This window comes from Zosterops lateralis (genome assembly GCF_965231275.1).
Source record: "Zosterops lateralis genome assembly, chromosome: 11".
NCBI classification, from domain to species: domain Eukaryota; kingdom Metazoa; phylum Chordata; class Aves; order Passeriformes; family Zosteropidae; genus Zosterops; species Zosterops lateralis.
The window spans coordinates 7,656,543-7,676,225 of record NC_139771.1 but is presented as its reverse complement, the minus strand read 5'-3'; the positions used below and the strand labels follow the sequence as shown (position 1 = coordinate 7,676,225).

Below are 19,683 nucleotides of genomic sequence, written 5' to 3'. Positions count from 1 at the left end.
TAAAATCACCCCTCACTTGTCGAAGCGAAATATTTGCTTCCCTTCCATATGGCTGTTTGGCAGGGCTCTTGCTTAGATCATCAATTGGCTGCTCTGTGCAGCCTAATGGCTTCATCTGGTGAGACAGGAGCTGCTGAGGGGCAGGCAGGCTGCAGGGATGGGTTATTCTGGAGCCTTTCACCCCTCCAGACGCCCCAAACTGCCCCCCTGCTGCAGGAGGGAGAGCCCTGGGGAGCAAAGTGTGCTTTGTGTATTCGGAGGAAAAAATTCCTCCTGTGTGTTCTGCCTGGGTGTTTCCATCCCGTGCCATCAGTGGGATGGATGGATGGATGGATGGATGGATGGATGGATGGATGGATGGAATCCTACTGAGCACAATCCCATTTTTTGTGCCTCTCAGTGCACATAAAGGGGATTGTGCTCAGGACAGAGCAGGGCAGAGGTGGCCAGAATTGGTGACATGTTGTGACACGGGGCAGAGCAGCTGCTGGGCTCTGCTCCACCTTCCAGAGGTGCCACCAAACATTGTGGACAGAAGCAAAACCTGTCTCAGCTGCTTTGGGCTGTCCCAGGTGTGTCAGGGCAATGGCACATCCCTTCCCTGCCCTGCTCACAGGGATTCCTGGGCTTGGGCACAAGCAGCACCACTCCAATGCTGAGCTGTTGGTGCTGGCTGTTCTGCTCTGGGAGGCAGGTCCAGGTGCCCAGGTGGTGCTGGAGGGAGGCTGTTCCCTGCTGGGGGAGGCTGCTCCCACCCACCGAGGGCACAGATGGCCCCAGTGACCTTGATGGGAAGCACAGGCTGCCTGCTTTGGAGCCTGGCCCTTGCTCCGGACTATTTTCAGGCATCAAAAGAGCCCAGGTTACTAAAAACCTCCGTGCTGGCTGAAGGGGGTGAACGTGGGGAGGGCTGTGTGCCACCAGAGCCAGCTCGGAGCATATGGCACAGAGCAGGGGCTGGGCAGGGACATCAGGCTGGGCTTCTGCAAATCCCTCCTCAGAGATCTCTGAGAGTTTGGAAGGGACATTTCTTGGACAGTGGTGGCTGTCAGCAGGCCAGGAATGGATCTAACAAGCTTGTTATGGAGACCATATGCCAGGAGCTACATTTCCATGGTATTTATCGTCGGATCACAGGATGGCTCAAGTTGGAAGGGACCATTGGAGGTCATCCAGGCCAACCTCCTTGCTCAGGCTGGGCTCCCCAGAGCTCAGCTTTGTGTCCAGATGGTCAGGCTGGAGGAGAGAATGCAGTGAGTGATCTGTGGGAGATGAGTGTCTGCTGCCTGTCGTGGGCTGAAACCTGTCTGCTTGAGCTTGACACACCAAAAATGGAATCTAGAGATTCATGAGCCATGAAGCAAGTGGCTCTTTCCAATGCTCCTGTCCAGGCTCACAGTTAGAACTGACTTTAAAGGCTAAAAAAGGGGCTATTTTCTCAGCATGGTCTGTGTGTAACAGCTTTGTAAGGACTGAAGAGCTTTTGGTGCTCCTGGCCACACCAGCAGAGCATTCCCAGGGCTGGGCTGGGATGGGATAGGATGGGATGGGGTGGGATGGGATGGGATGGGATGGGGTGGGATGGGGTGGGATGGGATGGGATGGGATGGGATGGGATGGGATGGGATGAGATGGGATGGGATGGGATGGGATGGGGTGGGGTGGGATGAGATGGGGTGGGATGGGGTGGGGTGAGATGGGATGGGAAGGGAAATGCTGCTGGGGCTGGAGGTGCCCTGCACAAACAGGAGTGATGCCACCTGCACAGAGTAAATCTGCATTTAAGAAGGGCACCTGCAGTATTAACTGCCACTCGAGATGGCTAAAAAGTCACTTTTCTTTAATGGGAGTTGGAGAAAATAAGGACAAAAAGAATGTGATTGATGATGTTCTGGGTGAAATACTGTGCTGTCTCATTGAACAGGTTAATTGGTGGTTGTAGGTCTAAAATCCAGTCAATTTAGCAAACAGATCCTTTTTCAGCAGTCAGTCTTGTGCTGTGCTTTAGCACAGAGCTCCCAGCCCAGCACTGCTTCCTGCCCCGTGTGGGTGTTTCTGGGGAGAGAGGCCACACTTGGGAATTCTGAGGGAAATTCCAGCAGTACCTGCTGGTTATCCACAGCACAAACTGGGCACCTCCTGTCTGCCTTTTGTTTCCAAGTGGTGCCTGCAAATGCATCTTACATAAGTGACCTTGGATTTCTCCGGGGGTGATTCACAGGTTTAGCTCACATTAACTTGTCTGCATGATGCCATTCCATGTGGGAGGTGCTGTCCTTTCCTGCTCGAGCTGCCACAGGATCATGGTCCAAGCAGCAGCCCAAATTTAGCTTGGATGTACTGCTGATACGACTTTTAAATCTTACACTGTTTGGGCCTTGATTGAGGCTTCTTTTTCAGCTTGGTGGTGGGAAATCACATCTAAACCCTTGCTGCTCTCTGCTCTCACAATGTATTTATGGCTTTTTTTGAGGGTGGGAGCAGTGGACTGGTGCCCAGTGAGCTGAAATGTGTGGAACACTGAGACAAATGAACCAGAAGGCTTTCAATGCATTCATCGTGACATCAAACCAGGGTTTAAAAACCATCTGAGATAACAGGGGTTTTTTGTATCTTGAAGTTACCAAGAGTCCTGGGGCCATTATAGCTTGGTTGGAATGTTGTGGGAGGCTGTGGTGAGTTTGTTTAATTGTGTTAATGGAAAGGTGTTCACCGTGTTGTGCATAATGATGGAATCTTGCTGAAGGGGCTTAATTAGTGGTGAAATTCATCATTTCTCTCTTCCTGAATCTCACCTTGTTAAAGTGCTTCTGACTGGGCAATTCTTAGTAGGTTTTTTTACCATTTCTTTCAAGTCTTCAGCCCAGCAGAACCTTTTGATTCTACCTAATACACAGAGCCTTGCTGTCCACAGCAGTTTTTGGGGAAAATCTCCACTTTGGAGATTTTTTTTCCTCCACTTTGGAGAATCATCCAGCTTTTTTGGATGCAGGCTGGGTGGGATGGGCTTGGAGCAGCCTGGTCTGGTGGGAGATGTCCCTGCCCATAGCAGGGCTGAAATGAGATGGGCTTTAAAGTCCCTTCCAACCCAAATAATTCTTATTTATGCATTGCTGGAAGTTCTGTGGTGCTGATCCAGACCCTTTAAGGGCAGGACAGTGTGTCTGAGCTGGGGAGGTTTTATTCCAACTCAAACAAATTCTGCTCTTCCCAGACTCCTGGGAGGAGGAGAGTGTTGCTTTCCTTGGCAGAGCTTTGCACATCTGCCAGGATCCACAGGGGTGGGGAACATCATTCACACCCAGCAGGCTCAAATAAAAATCCTGGAAAGCTCTAATGGCCTTTAGATGGGCTTGGAGGTTTCCTGGCAACATCTGCCTGGGTTTGAAACGCTGCTCAGAGCATTCACCTACAAAACCTCACACTATTCCCTGCTCCTCATGCCAGGAGTATCAGTTCTGTAGCCACCAATGAATTCTCTCTGGAGCTCTCTCCCTTGAAGGTAATCTGTTCCTCTGCATTACAGATGCTGCAAAATTTAATACATTACAAAGGAACAGCCTGTGCCAGGTGCAGTTTTGGTTTGGAGGCACGTTCTGTGCTCAAAGCAAGGCTTAATCCAATGCACTGATCCTTGTGCTGCTGTGGAAAGATTCAGTTCAATCTTCTCCTTTTGTAAAAACTGGAATTAGAATGCTCTTTAATTCATACTGCATACTCTGAGGGTCTCCTACAATAACATCAGCTGCTGTGGCTTGTGAGAAGATGCATTTCAGATGGAGTCTGATTATTCTGTGGATGTTTGACATGCTGTCAGGAACCTTGGCTTTCCCCCAGTTCTTTTTCTTCTGATGGAAGTGACAGCTCCAAGGAGGTGAGATCTGAGTGGGATTCTTACCACAGGGAGGGCTCTGTGAACTATTTAAAGCCCTGTCCACTTGTTGGTTCTCACAGGAAGGTTTCACTTCTGCTTTTGGCTGGTTTTGTACCTCAGTTTGCACCCCCGAACATGAACTCCAGACAAACAGAGTTTTAAAACCATTAAAACTTCTTGCTGTATAATTTTACAGGGCATTACCATAACTCACTACCCAAATAAATATGTGTTCAGCTAGGAGTTGAGCATCTCAGTCTCATACACCTTGATGGTTCTGAGCAGTGTTTAATTTGGAAAATGATTACTTTAATGAGCAGGAGGAGAGCTGGTCCTGAAGCTGCCTCTGGAATAGCTCTTTACCTTGTGCTGTTCCCCTTCCAAGTGCAGCTTTAGGTGTAAACAACAAATCAGATGCCACAGGACTTTCAGCTTGTTTATTATGGCTCTTAGGGGGGATAATGAGGATTGAACGTTTCCTGCTGGCGTGAGGTGAAATCTTTGGGATGAGGAAAAGCCACTGCAGGAGCTCTGCTGCTGCTGCTGGGGTTTTGAGGTCCTGCTGTCACCTCAGTGAATGGGAACCTCTCTCATTCCCAATCTGAAGGGTTTTTCCATCTCCTGCTTTTCCCAACGTTGCCTTTGAAACTCTGTGATTCCTGTAAATGGCTTCCAATTTTCCAGAGCTGACACCTCCCACCAAGGGTGGTTTGTTGGAAAATTCCCAACCAAGTCAGCAGCTGGAAGCCAGGACAGTTGGTTTGTTGTTCTCCTGCATGGGCTTTTTACAGGAGAGTAGTGGAGACAAGTAGAAATCCTTTTGGTAGCGTGAGTGGAGCTGTTTTCTGCAATATCCATGTTTTGGATGTGGACTCACAGGTGATGATGGCAGTTCTTAGTTAAACAAAAATCATTCAGGATTTTAATGGTCATTTTGGTTTGCAGCCTCCTGTAAATCTCAAGTACTGGTGAGGTTTTTTTTGTTTTTCTTTACATTTGGTTTTTGGTTCAAGGCTTGTTATGGTGGTGCCTGTTCCTCCTGGCCTCTGCTTGCAATGAAATTACAGTAATTATTGCTGGTAGGAAAATAATTTCTGCTTCTCTTGGTTAGAACAATCTCCAAAAAGACATGTTTCACTGTGTTTCCTACTGAGAATGAAATTCCTGGGGTCAGGAAGAAGACAAACTTGTACTTCACTAGAAGTGTAATATTGTAATATTTAGTTCTACTCTCAAAATGAAGTCTTGGAAACCATCCAGGGCTGAGAGGAGAAATCTTGGAGAACGTTGCCTGACATTTATCTCATCAGTAATACAACTCAGGTATCTAAATGGAATCTGTGCTGTTCCAAGTACTACAGCACAGAAGATATTCTATGTTTTGTGGGCTCTTTTTTCCCCTTTAAGGTCTACCTTGAAATAAATAATGCAAGATACTGCCAGCAGCCTTTTCACCTTTCTCCATGTCTCAGCAGTGCCAGTATCATTTATTTTGTCTGGGCTAAAAGGAAAAAAACTAACCCAGAGCCCAGCACATGCTCCCCGTGTGAGCAGAAACATTAAATATCGATCCCCAATCCTGCCTTTTAAAGAATGCTTAAAGAAAATCGAATCCTTCTGCTCAAGCTACAAGCATTGGGTTCTTTCAGCACGGTGTCCATTCAGCCCTGCTCATCAATTACTCATTCCCTGGGCAAAATTGACCAGCTCTGAACAGCTCTTGGGAATTTACTCGAGTGAATCTCACCCTTGAAAATGCAAATTTAGCAGCTGCGAGATTTCCCAGCTTTTCTGGGAATGCTGGGAATAAAGAAGTGGTAGTGGGACCCCTGTGCCTGTGGGCTGGACTGGGCTGGGCTGGGGGGTGATGAGCTGGAGATCATCCTCACTCCCTGAAAATACTCCAGGAATTCTGGTGAGAGGAGAAATGTGCTGCAGGGAATGGTGGTTTGGGGTGGCAGCTGCCACTTCCAGTGACACGGGAATGCTTTGGCCACTGGGGGATGAGTTTGTTGTTCCAGGCAGGAAATTAAGACATTAACGAGGCCGTTGTCTCCTGTCTTGGAGAACTTGAAAGCACAATGACAGGAACATCTTTCCCAGCTCAGGTGTGTGCTCTGCCAGATGGGATTTGCTGAGAGCTGAGTGTGGGAAGGTGGCACTTAAACACTGGATTCATTAATTTTTCCATCCCTCCTGGGGTGCAGGGCTGAGCTCAGCTCCGTGGGACTGCCCTGCTGAGAAAACTGCTTTGAAGCTGCTGTGTGTGTTAAACAACTGTTTGTACCTGTTCTGTAGCTCCTAAAGGACTACCCTTGTCTTTGAGGAGGCAGCTTTGGAGTGAGGGAGGAAAGGAATTGGGCAAATGGTTCTGTGTGTTCTTCTGGATTTTTGTTTGGTCATGAAATTTGAATATTATGTTCCTAGTTCTCCTTGGAGGTGAAATCCTTCTCAGTGGGAGTGATCTGGAATTAAGTTTCTTTGCTTAAAAAATACTGGGGAAAGAGGAGAGGTGGTGTTCCAAGTTTGATTGATGAAATTATCTCACCTTAAACCTGCTCCCTCTGTAACTTACTGAATCTTATCCCTTCTTTTTGCACATTTCTGAAATTCAAAAAAAGCATGAGGTTTTAAAGATTTTAAATTACCTTTATTTGCCAGCCTTGGCCCTTTCTGAGTGTCTGATGGGGGTGAGTGCTGGATTCCAGACCTGTTTGACTGCCACCTTTTCAGCTAAAGGGTGAAGAAGAGATGAAGACAAAAATTAAAATGTACAAAATAATCTGCTTCTAGAATAGTGTCAGTGTTGCTCTCCATTTGCAAGGATGGAAAATAAATCTCTGTGCGTGTTGGAGGAAGGTCTTTATTGAGGGTCCAAAATATCTTTAATATTTTAATATTGCAATTATTGACTTCAGCTGTTAACTGGGTTTTAACTTGTAATAGATTCCCTCAAAGCCTCAGTAGATGTTTCTATCCTAAGAGCCTTATTAGCAGAAAAAGTACAACAAGCCCTGGAGATACTCACAGACACTCACAGAGGGAGAGAATGTTTGAGAAGGTATACACAGCTTTTGAATTATAAATGCTGGAAATAATTATTACTATTTATTTTTACAGCTTTTGAATTATAAATGCTGGAAAATAACTGTGCCCTAAGTATTTGTGTATTATTTTACAGGTCTGAAGGTGACAGCTCAAGAAGCCTCAGGTATGTGTCCATCATCTTGATGTCTTTGTTCTATGAAAATACTTTTATTTAAAAGCATTAAATAGAAATAGATTTTTTTTTTAAATGTGGTCATTATTGGTTGTGCTTAGCATGCCATTGGTGTTTTGAGTAAAGGTTCTTCTTCCTTGGATAAGTTACTGGATAATTTTGTCTCCAGTGTGGTTTGGGAGTGAGGGGTTAGTTTGGATCATTACAGGAGACTTCTGGTTAAATCTGGTGCTGCCAATGGAAGCTCCTGCTGACAGCCCTGTGCCCTGGGGAGCTGTGCCAGCTTTGGGGCAGCTCCTGTGCTGGGGGGAAGCCCATGGACTTGTTCTGGCTGTCTGAGCAGCCTCCTCTTCTTCACCTGGCAGGGAGAGCCTTCATTGACTCATTGTTGCAATGCTCATTCTCCACTTGGAAGGTTCAGATAATGTACAGGATTTCATGTAATTATCAGATACTTCACTTCCAGCTCACTCACTTGGTGGTTTATACTCAGGGGTGGTTTTTATTCCTTCCTCTCTGCAAAGGTGGCTGAGTTGAGCTTGTAGAGCTTGTAAGAGTGCTCTCAACAGGGCTGAGATGTGAAAATTCCATCCTGGAACCTGAAAGTGTTCCATATTTATCAGAGCAGTGCCATTAAGCAGATGCTGTGATTCCCCAGCACTGTGGCTATTGATCTGTGATAATAAGGTTCATCATATTGTACCTTCACCATAATACCCTGCAGTGGGTTTTGGGCACTGTCAGGACGTTGCACCTTAAGGCAGTGTGTTTGTTTATTATGTAAAACCCCAAGGCAAAGGCAGGACCTTTCCTTGCAGGATTAAAACCCAGTTCTTACCCACAGGTGTGCAGGCCATGCCCAAGAATAGGTGAGTTACAGAACAGTCAGATATCAGAAAACCACAAATCTGTAGGGAAGGATTAAAGACCCTCTGAAATGCTTTTGTCTCACAGCAGAATTCAGGTTAATTTGCTTCCTACTGTTTCCCTTTCTTTCTGGCACATGAAGATAAACTGTAATATCTAAATGAAATGGTCAGGGCAGTCAGGGGAATAGTGCCTAATCTCTGAAGAGGTCATTGTTCCTGCTCACAGAGATATCAGCAAAGCAGCAGCAAATCCAAATGCTGGCCATGAAATCCAGGGGTGCAGGGAGCCACAGGCAGGTGAGAAGGCAGGGACAGAATGTCCTGTATCAGTGTTAACTGTACAGACACAAGTGGGGTGAAGGCAGAAGTGTTTGTGCTCAGTAAATGGAACTATTGGTTAGGATTGGCTGAGTCTCAGCCACTGACACTGAGGATAAAAGGATCACTCCAAACAAACTGAGATACAGCCAGAGCTATGGGTCTCTCCCAGCTGGGTGAGCACAATCACACTCCTGACCCAGGGATTGCTTTGGAGTTGCTGGTGTTTTTCATGCTGGGATGGAATATCCAGTACAAGAGATGCCTGGGATTTTACACTGCTGCTCAGTTGCAAAGGATCTTGCCCTGGTGGATTTCTTTTCAGTGGCTTTACAGCTGCTTGTAATGAGGAAATTGCATCCATGAGATGTTTTATAGTGCTGTGAAATGCAGAAAACACAGAATCTGTGTAGAGGCAAGATTGACACAGCAAAACTATATGATTCCAAATAATACATTAAAACAACCAAAAACCAGCTTGACTTTATTTCTTTAATTTGGCTTTCTCATTGTGACAAAGAGTCATGAATTATCCTGTTGTACAAGCCCTCAAAATTCTTCCTGCTTATAATACAGTTGTACAGTAATAAACTCCCTTAGGTTTCTCTTTGGTGAATGCCAGGTATTTGTTAAATCTATTAAAATGGGCAGATTGCTTTGAACACTTTGCATTCTGAGGTGCAATGCACACATACAATGTGGAGCTGTCAGTGTGACGGGCTGCTTTAATTAGCTGTCGTTGTTCACACGTTTCCAGGAGAAAATGCAATTTGTTTTACAAGGCATTTTGATATTTAGTGCTGTGACATGATGAAGATGTCTGTGTGCAGTATATCCTGTCAAAGTTTGCAGAGGTTTCTCTCAGGGTTTAGTAGCAGATGTTCCTTTTCCCTCTGCTCAGGCCTTGTGTGTTTAAAAATCACCAGAGTGGAGGATTTGAGCGGAATGTGAAATGTGGATAGGTTTGAGGAACAGCTCTGAGGAGCAAACCTCTGAAACCTGCCCACAAACAACACCTTTGGGGTTTTTGTTTCTTTCCAGTTGCTCCTTCCTGGTTGTGTGCTTTTAAAGGGAAAAAAAAAAAAAAAAAAAAAAAAGGTACAAAATGAAGGAAGCTGTAACAAAACTGCATAAAAGGAGGGGCTTTCATGGCTCCTGAGCTGAGACCTGCCAAGGCTGTTGCCAAAAAGGTGTGGTGTCCTAGGAAGAGCTATGAAATAAGCCCAGAAAGAGTGAAAAGGCTGAATTGAAAAATAAGAAGAAAGAAAAAAGGGCAGCTGAAATACTAATTATGGGGGAAACATCAGCTAAGTTATTAAACTTCAGCTAAGTGATTTGGCTGAACTAAAAGAACAGTGTGATTTTTTCCCCAGTCTGTAATAGATGGAGGATGTGTGGAGTTGAGGGTCACACAGAAAGGCTGATTCCTTGGAAAGGTGCACGTTAAATTAAGTGGAAAAGTAATTGTCTAATTGACATTAGAGCAGGAGAGAGTTGTGGAATATCAGCCTGGTTCTGTGCTGGCTGGAGTGGGAGGATTGGCTGTGGGACAAACCCTGACAAACTGCAGGGATGCAGCAGCAGAGAAACTCCAGCAGGAAGCAGAGTTTTTAGGAACTTTTTGTTTTGTTTTACTCCGGGAAAATCTGCTTGAACTGCATGACTCAGCCTCCTCTCTGAGAACCTGCAAAGTACAATTAAACACACAGAGACTTTGTAAAAGTAATTTTCAAGTTGGGATGTATTGCTGTGCCGTCTAAATGACTCAGTGTCTATATGTAAAAATGGCCTTTTCTGGCTGGTTTTAATCATTCTGTAATGACTCTGGTACAGTTTTATCACCAGTCCTTAAAATGTGCAAAATCACCACTTGGTAGTAATTTTAAAACCCTCCCAAATTTTCCTCCAATAGGTTTTTACATAAATGTCAGGCTGACCCTCTCCAGTGGAGTGGAATCTGATGAGTCTCCTGATGTTAGTTTAAATTAGTTTTATTGCTGCTAACAGAAATAAAACATATGGAAACAGCTTCTGGTAGTTGAGATGGCTGTGGAGCTTCCAGTGGCTTTCAAATGATGAAGATTTAATCTGAATTTCAGAATGAAAGGGCAGTAATACATTCATCACATTGTCAGAACTGCTTCTATGTCATCTTCAACAGAGATGATACGTTTGTGATGTTAAAAAGTCTTCCCCCCCAAAAAAAACCTGTATGAAATGTAGACCCAACCGGATTTCTTTATTTCAGTCCCAGGGTCTTGCCTGTGGAACATAAGCTGCATGTGCTGGTAAGCAGGAGGGATGTGTTTGTGCTTTGATGGTGTTCAAAAGCTGCCCATAATTCTGTGCTTCACATGGATTTTTATTTTTTCCTGGGTTTCTTACTGAGAATCTTCAGGCCCATCCTGATGTTTCACGACTTTGGCTGCAGGTGCAGGAAACGATTCTGTCCCAGCCACAGCACCACCAGTGTTGTGTACAAAAATGTCCTGCACGAACTCAATTTCTCCCCCTTAATATCATTCCCTTAGACTCAATCCTCAAGGAAGCCCAAGGGCATTGTGAATGGGTGAATTAAAGGGAAAAAGGGAAATTTTTTTGCTGTTTTTGGCAGGAGTTGTGCAAACCCAGGTAGGTGTCTGTTTGCCAGCAGACAAAGTTCTTGCATCAGGCAATGTGTTACAGGACTCCTGAATTGCTGCAATTCTGATTTTCCTACTGAAAACCAAGTCTCACTAAATCCTGGATGCCATCCAGGTGGGTAAAGCAGCACATGCAGGCGTTTTGCCCACAGTTATTTCCCCTGGAAATAGACAGCTGTAATTTATGGATCCAGGAGCTGATTGTGCTCCACAGAATTCCCTCGGCGGGCCGGCCGTCAGTGAATTTGCAATCTCAGGGAGACAAAGCTTTGTGAGTGGCTTCACATTAATTCAGTGCAGCTCATTTTTATCCCCAGCTCTTGGAGGGGCTGCTCTGGTTATCTGGGAGATAAGGCTGGTTAATGAGCAACACGTATGCACAGCTCAGTTTGGGGAGCCTGCAGCGCCAGAGGATTGCTCTTTGGAAGAGATAAAGTAGTTTGAGTTTCCCTCATTATTTTGCCATTCTCTTCGAGTTGCTTTTGTTCTTTTCTATTAGAATTCACAGGAAAAACTGGGTGAGCCTTGGGGTTGGAAAAGAAAGGCGGAGTGTGGGATGTTTTATACTTTCTGTGTGCTCTGATGTTCTTTGAGGGCTTTTCCCCTGGTCTGTGCTGTGGCCAGGAGAAATGTGCATTTCTCCCCTCCTTCAGCCACCTGCAGCTGCCTGAGGGGTCCCAGTCCTGGAAATCAGGACTGGGACACAGCAAATCCAACAGAACCACTTGGCATCACAGAATATCCTGAGCTGGAAGGGACCCACCAGGATCTCATAGTCCAACTCCATCCTTACTGTAGCTGTGGCAGAGTTCCAGAGCAGGCCTGGGTCTGAAGCTCTCTTATGGGCTCTAAGTAGTTATTCTGTTTATTTCTTTATTTGTAATGGAGATGCAGTGTTATTCACAGAGCCCTGTGAGGATGGGAACAAAACCTGACTTCAGGAACAGAACTAAGCAGCATAATTTTCTCTGCAGAACACTGGAAATCGTCTGCACCAGCTATTGGAAATCCATGTGCAGACTGCTGGGATCATGAGTAGGAGACAGGCACTTCTGCTGAGGAGTTGCCTCTATGCACTGGTGGGAAAAAAAAGCGCCTCTGCTTCCTTGCACGTAATTTGTTTCTTTGAAAAGAATTCATGTACGAGACATTTATAGATAGGACTTGAAGCTAAAGCAATTTTCCTGCAGCGTTCTGCACACTGGCAACTTAAATAAAAGGCAGAACTTCCCCAGCTTTCCTTCCTGCTCTCATTGCTTTATGTAGGTGGTCATGGTTAGATTAATTCCATCCACCAGGAAAACATGCAGCAAAAAAAACAGATCTGTGAAAATCATCTGATAACTTTCAAGGCTCTTGTTTATTTTTTGCTTTCCTGATCTTTTTATGCCTCTGCGTAACTCCAGAATGATCCTTGGATTAGGAATTAACCATGATTCAGGTATCTAGTTCCTTATCTGAGCTGTTTTAATGATGCTTCTGGAAGTGCTCCAGGAAGTGCAGTTGTCAATAAATGGAAGATGAAGCGAGCCAGCTGTGTGTTGGGATAGCTGAGAACACTTAACAAACACATAAAGACAAAAAGAGAAATTCAGGTTACCACAAAACGCATTATAAATACATGGAGTCAGGGCTAAAGCTTCATTTGTATCTGTGACTGGAGCAGCCAAATATTGTGTTAATTTCAAATTATGCTGATGTTGCTGTAACTGGTTTTTTAAGTGGAGCTGTAGATTTTACCCCTTCTCAAAGATGAACAAAAGGCAGTAAAAGAAAGGCTTTGCTGGAGATTCCTGGTTATTAAAGCTCTGTGAAGGCTGTAAACTGGGAGATTTTTAGTAAAACTCCCTGAGTGGAAGCTGTAAGCTTTAGTGCCTCCCTGCTTTGCCCCATCCTGAGCTCTTCTCTGAGGGAGAAGAGCAGAAAGTGAAGCTTTTCCCTTGTTTCCCTCACTGCTCAAATCCCATATTGATCCTGCAGTCTCAGGAGCTGAACAGATCTTTAAATCCCTGTCAGCTTAGTCCTGCCTAACTTCTGCATCAATTTGGCCTCATTAACTCTTCGTTGATTAAATCAAACACATTACTTGGGATACCCCTGTAATTTATTTATAATAATTAGCTGTACCAGGGGAATAAGATTTCCTGCTCTGAATAATAATTCAAGGAGCAATATCTGTACATAAAAATAGAGATTGGAGCTAAAATTAATAGAGCTGCACGAAATATTATGTACATTTACCATACAAGAAGTCTGGAGAAGATAAGTAGGAACTGACTTATTTATTATTATATTATTATGTATTACTATTATATTATTATTATATCAAGTTTTATTTCTCCTGCCTTGTGTGTGGTGCAGTAATGATGAATTCCACCCTCAGGAGTTTTGAAGTGTTCCAAGAGCACAGTTAGCAAATTTTCTCTGGGTATCCTCGGGCTTTCAGATTCTTCACTTATTTTTGTTTATTGTACCAAGTAAATTTGATGTTTAAAAGTTTAGAAGGGGTAAAGATGGGAGTGTATTGCTCATTAAAATGAACCTTGGACTCCAATCAATCACATCCTTCCTTTCTGTACACTGCAAGCCCATCGTGTGCATGAATTAAGATGACTTCCCATTATTCTGTTGTGGGTAAAAACCATCCCTTTGTGCTCAAGCAAATAAGAGAAATCCAGCAAGAATTCATTTCAGCCACTGGCCTTCTCATAACCCTTCTGCTTTGATGCATAAATTGAGGGAAGTTTCCACTCTGCAGTGAAGACGAGGATTGCAGCTCACCCATTGTCATTTATTATGTGCTCAGGGTGTGCTGAGATAAGCCTGGCTTGCCTGGGCTCTTACAGCTCTGGATTTTTTGTCATTATCTATTTCTGGTTTCACAAGGAGCTGCTGGTGAATCACCCCCTGCCCCACGTGTGGCCCTGCAAAGGGGACAGCAGCCACAGGGGACTGAAGAGCACCCAGGCAATGACAGGAGGGTGTCTGAGCCTTGCTTTGATCGTGCACTTCATCTCTTGTAAATAAGCCTTTGTCTTTCCGGAGCTGTGGCTGTGCCCTGCAATGGAACTGGGTAATCCTATGGCTCTAAAATGTGCTGCACTTCCACAGATAATTCAGTTGTGGGTGTAGGAACCAGAACCATTTCACTGCCTGGCTGGCAGACCTTGGAGAAACACAGAAAAGTGCCTGGGAAAAGGTGTCATCATCACTGAGGGGTGTGCAGCTTGCAGGGGAGGGAAAGAAATACCCTCTGGATTGCTTTGGGATGCTGGAGAGGAACCAGGCAAAGAGCACTTAAAACTGATAACATAAATAGGGCTCCCTTTATAGTCTAAACCAATCTCTTCTAGAGATTCACCTTTATTTGAAAGGTAAAGAAGTCACTTTTCCAAATCCAGATTCCTAAGAAATAGTTGACTTAAGTCCTAGTGAGAAGCAGTCCTGTTTTATGTCAGTGTTAAATATAGGTAATGATTAAAGTATTTAAAGAACTCGAAAAAGTTTTTGAGAACTCTTAAAGCATTTAAATACATATTATCTTGTACATTTAAATACATATTACTCTATGTATCTTAATCACACTGAAAAGAATATTCTTCTAATTTCCTGTCTCAGCTCCAGAGCAGATGCAGACATATGTATGTGTTTGTTAGTGGAACTGTGTAGGCAACAAGAGTGGGAGCTTGAACATATTTTTCTTTCATTTTATTTGAATTCATTTTATAGTAGAGGCCGTGTCAACACGCACTGAGCAGGGCAGAGGGAAAGCTCGAGGGTCACCCTTCACCTCACCTCACTGTGTCTGTGTTTTGGAGAGGTTCTGGACAGAATTACACACCTAATGTAGGAGCTGCAGAATTGGCCATTTTCCCTTCAGCCTCTTGGATGGCAGTGTTGGAATGCACAGATTTCCCAGATGTGTTTGAGTTTTGGTGCTGCAGAGTCCTGAACGCTTTTCTCAGGCCGTGCTCAGTGAGTGCCCTCCCAGAGTGACCCCAATCCTAATTTACATTGCACCACTGGAACTACAACCTGAAATAACCTCTCAAACCCCCCAGCCCGTCCTGCTGGGTGGGATCAGCTTCCTCATTTACAAAATTAACAAACACCAAAGACACTTGTCCTCCCAGCACTGCCCTCCCTCGCCACTCCTCTCAGCCACTCCCAGGCTGAGGCTTTTATGGAGGTCTTTAATGAGGTTCAGTAATGAGGTTTTTAATTATCACTTGGAGGCCAAACATCCTGGTGCTGTTCCTCAGCCAGAACAGGTCAATCCTGAAGGTGTAGGATTAGATGAGAATCATAAAAGTTGATTATTCCTTAAATTATTTTTTTTTTTGCACTTAGCCAGTGGCAAAATTGAGATCTACTCCTTGAAAGGATGTAGGAGACTATTAGTCAGTGGATAATTAACAATAGAAGGAGGGTGGAAAGGTACAATAAGACTGTAAATTAATTACTGGTTCTTTATTCAGGAAGGACAATGTGATTCCTGAAACTTGTCTGTTCTCAGTGCCAGCTACAAGTGGGCAATATTAGGGAATAAAATTATGCAAGTAGGAAATAAGTGCCCTTAACCAGACCTGCAGAAGAGGAGTTTTAATTTCTGGCTCCTACCAGACAAACCCTGAGCTCTTGCTTTGTCCTCCTTTCTCCTAACAGTAGTGCAGAGTGTGAGGGGCAGGAAATTTCCTCTTAAATGTAAGAACTAAGCAGTGGACAGTCAGCACTGACCCCCATGGGTTATTTCCAATTAGACTCATCCTCCCTTCTGTAAATTCCCCAAGTGCTGTGGGAACCTCTGGCTGGAGCATCTTTGTTTTCCTGTAGCATTAGAAAGGCAAATGAACTCCTGCCTGTCTGATGAAGGTCAAACATCTGTCCAGGCCACATGGATCCCATGCAGCTGTGAACAACTCTAATTAGGAAACAGAAGTTTGTCACTTACCTTACACTCATTTTTGGGGAGGTACAAGTTTAGAAAATGGAGTTGTAGAGCTCTTGCCCTTCAGTTGCTGTGCACACACGGCACCTTTCACATTAAAACTTAATGCGCACTAAAGGGATGCTTAAATGAGCTGCTGGTAAAAATCCAGATGAAAATTGGGGTGTTGAGAGATGCTGTGATGTGGATTTGCCTTTTGGAACACTGGGAAAGGAAAGCAGAAGGGTTTGAATGGCTGAGCCTTTTTAGAGCGGAGAGATATTTTTAGGTTTCCAGGTTTAGAATATTTCTTTAAAGTGTTGCTGTACCACCTCCCTCGGTAATTTCTATAGAAAACAGAATGGTTTTTCTGCTGGGCTTTGTTCACTTTGTCTTGCATGTAAATGTGAGCAGCAATGACGGGAACCATCAGCCAAACACTCAGAAGTGCCCTGTTCCAGAGAACCACCTCACAGGCAGAAAGAGCTCAGCACTCACACTTTTAACAGCTGCTGAGAGAAAGTATTGATCCTAAAAGTGAAAGAAATGGAAAGAGGAGAAAAGGAGAAAAAAAAACCCAAAAACAACCAGCCAAAGAAATTGGTTTTCTGTGTCTTTATTATGGCGAAAAGCTTAAAGAAGAGCTTGGGGTGCCAGTAATGGAGTTGGAATGACCTGCTTGGGGTTGTAGGGTGATTCATGTGGATGGCTCTGGATTAAAAATGCCTTGTACCACCTTGAAGGGTAGAAAAGCAGCAGTATTAGCTGGAATAATAGCTGGAAGTAGCAGTTATTTGGGTTTTTTGTTCCTGCAGCTCCCTGGAGGTGGGAGCACAGTGTCAGGGGAAGATTCTCCCTGCAGATCTGTTAAGACAGACTTGTGCTTCTTGTTTCTGGCTTGATTTGTGGTTGGCTCCTGGGGTTATTTAATTAGGAAAAAAAAAAAAAAAAAAAAAGCTTTAGCACCATAGTTGGGATAGCATCTTGAAGCTCCTTATTGCTTTGGGCACTTGGGATGAGCTGGCTGTGAGAGGAGAGTGGAGCTGATTTTTAGGACAGTGATTTTAAGCCAGGTGTTTGTAGCCCTTCCTCTCTCTGCTCTTCCCAGGTGTAATTACTACAGAGCCCCAGAATTACCAGTAATCTCAAACATTTTTCCATATCCTCGGGGCCTTGGTAGGTTAGAGAGGGTGAGATTGCAAACTGGGGACAAAAAAGAGGTGGCAGAGCAGTGTGAAGGGCAGGGAGGGAGAAGCTGTTCACAACTCCACCACAGCAGCAACGGGACAAGAATTCCAATATTCTTTCCAGTTTATTTTTTTTTCTCTGTCCCTGAACTCACAGCTGAATCCAAAAAGCTATTAAGGAATCACTTGAAGATTTGCTCTGCCCTGGAGTGCTGGGAATATCCTGGTTGGAGGGTCCTGTGCTGTAAAATATCTGTGATTCAGCTGATTGATCAATAATTTAGCCCAGTGATTAAACTGAGGCTGGAGTAAGCAGAAAAAACTGATTGGACAAAAGAGCAAATACTTTAAATTAGGAAGAAAAGGTGAACACTGATTTTGTGAGTGTGTGTGTGCACATTAAATGTACATGATTTTTGAACTCTGTCTCCAGAAGAGGTGTTTTCCTGGGCTAGTATTTGGAAAGGAGATAGCACAGACTATCAGCATTCTATTACCTCGATATCTATGATAATGAAAGATGCCTGCACTTACAGGGGTGAGCAGAGCGTGAAATAGTGCAGGGTGTCCATGCTGGGGAGATGGAGAAATGTTTAGAAAAAATCAAATTGGCAGGAAATTATAAACTTGGCATTGATGGCTACTGATAGCCAGATGACCTCAGGTAACTTCCACATCAGTGGACCACATAATATGGTTGGGACAAGGAGGGGAGGGCTTTAAGCTGAAAGAGGAGAGATTTAGATGGGATATGAGGCAGGAATTGTTCCCTGTGAGGGTGGGCAGGCCCTGGCACAGGGTGCCCACAGCAGCTGTGGCTTCCCCTGGATCCCTGGAAGTGCCCAAGGCCAGGTTGGACATTGGGGCTTGGAGCAGCCTGGGACAGAGGAAGTGTCCCTGCCCATGGAACAAAATGAGCTTCAAGGTCTCTCCCAACTCAAACCACTCTGTGATTCAGAGTTTTGGTGAGCTGGTTTTAGCTAATCTTGCCTGATCTTTGCTGGGAATTTTGTCCTGTGATTCCTGAGGACAGAGGGACTGTGTGAGCAGCACTGGGGGCTGTGACCCAGCTCAGGGCTCTGCTCAGGGCTGGATGTAACCAGGCACAAGGGAAGGGTGAGGGAAAATGGGATTTCACCTGTCAGTTGTTGGGGTGAGACCTGTGGCCCCTCAAAGCCCTGGTTCAGCCACAGTCCCTTTGAGTCTCTCCCCTAGGAGCCAATTAACTGTAAACTGTAATTAAAGAGAATTGACTGTGACTTCAAACAGCCTCCTAAGTGCCATTTTTTGTACAAAACAATGACAAACACCTCGAGATAAGAGAAGGCTTAGTGCATTTTAATATCTTTATGATGAATAAATCATCTCCCTTGTAAGGTCAATGAAGGCAGATGGATGGGAATGCTGGGATGCAGTTGCTCATTAGGAATTCCCTTCCAAAATGTGTCCCTGGACAGTCCTGACCAAACAGTCTCCTAGGAGCTGTGGTGGGAAGTGATGATGTTTAATGCATCAGGAGCAGCAGCCTGTTGCCAAATATTTACTGAACTACACTTAAATCCCATCCACACCTCACCTTTCTTCTCATTACAGGAAGGAAGGGCTGCAGTGTCACAAATACTCAAAAAGGGCACACAGTGAAGAGTCTTTGCTGTTAGCGAGACTTGCCATTGAAGTAAGGGCAGGTGTTCCTAACACAGAGCAAAATTCTGCTGTTGTGGACACTTTTGTCTGCTTTGCTGATCCTTAGTGGGTATTTTGATCTGTCAAGTGATGAGATAAATACAGCAGAGTTTGCCATTGCTGCTTTTTAGAGTTTCATAATGGATGTTCCTCACTCTTAAAAAGGCACCGTGCAGCAAAAATTCATTTACTGCCACTTTGTGTGCCTTAAACTGGTTTAGAAACAACTTCAGAAACTGGCTAAAAACCAAGCCAGAATTTATTTCTTTGAAGTGTCTCATTCTTTCTCCCTATTTCTCATTAGATGTAAACATGGAGTAAAATTTAAGCATCTTCCAAGTGTCTCAGGAGGAGGCTCAGATGGCCACTGGCAGGCAGCAGCAGCTCTGGGTGTCTGCAGCCAAGAGGGAGGTGACATTAAGCTAAAAATGAAGGGATTTGTAGGTCCCTAAGAAAATCTCCTCAAAAAGAAATCCCTGGGTTCATCATATGAATATCTAGGAGTGTACGGCTTTAGCTGGGTTAGGTATGCTGAGCATATATGTGCTAAATAGGTTCTATATGTTATTAGATAATAAAATCATGTTTATTTATTGCTGAATTGTAATAGAATTTTATAAAATGCCTCTTCTCCTTTGCTGTACCTTGGCTGGAAGCTCGTTGTCCCTTTTCAGTCCCTGTTCCTGTCATTAGTTATGAGGGATCATCTGGATGTGCAGGCTGAAAACCTGCCCTGACTGCTCCTCTCTGTGTCTGAAATGGTCTCTGATTTTTCTGATGGTTTGTTATTAGAAATGCCCAACTGGGGCAGGAGCCCAGCTGGTTTTTGTTAATCAGGTTTTATTACCTCTGCCCTTTAGGACTCTTGTGTTAAGAGTACTCCTGGCTGTGAGCTCCCCTGGAGTGTTTTGGGATTTTTGGGGGAGCAGGGGTGCTTTGGGGGTACAGCAGAATGATTTATCA

The 19,683-nt window shown here is 44.4% G+C and overlaps 1 protein-coding gene across 3 annotated transcripts in view; it reads left to right on the top strand.

Moving 5' to 3' along the window:
* The window catches only part of IQSEC1 (IQ motif and Sec7 domain ArfGEF 1), a 270,877-nt gene that overhangs the window by 45,987 nt on the left and 205,207 nt on the right, over positions 1-19,683 (top strand). For all 3 annotated transcript variants that reach the window (XM_083869821.1, XM_083869822.1, XM_083869827.1), the window contains exon 2: positions 7,056-7,085. Coding sequence is in view for 1 of the 3 variants with exons in the window: in XM_083869827.1 (XP_083725953.1) it covers positions 7,056-7,085 (30 nt within the window). In the remaining 2 variants the exon portion in view is untranslated. The remainder of the gene's footprint in view (positions 1-7,055; positions 7,086-19,683) is intronic.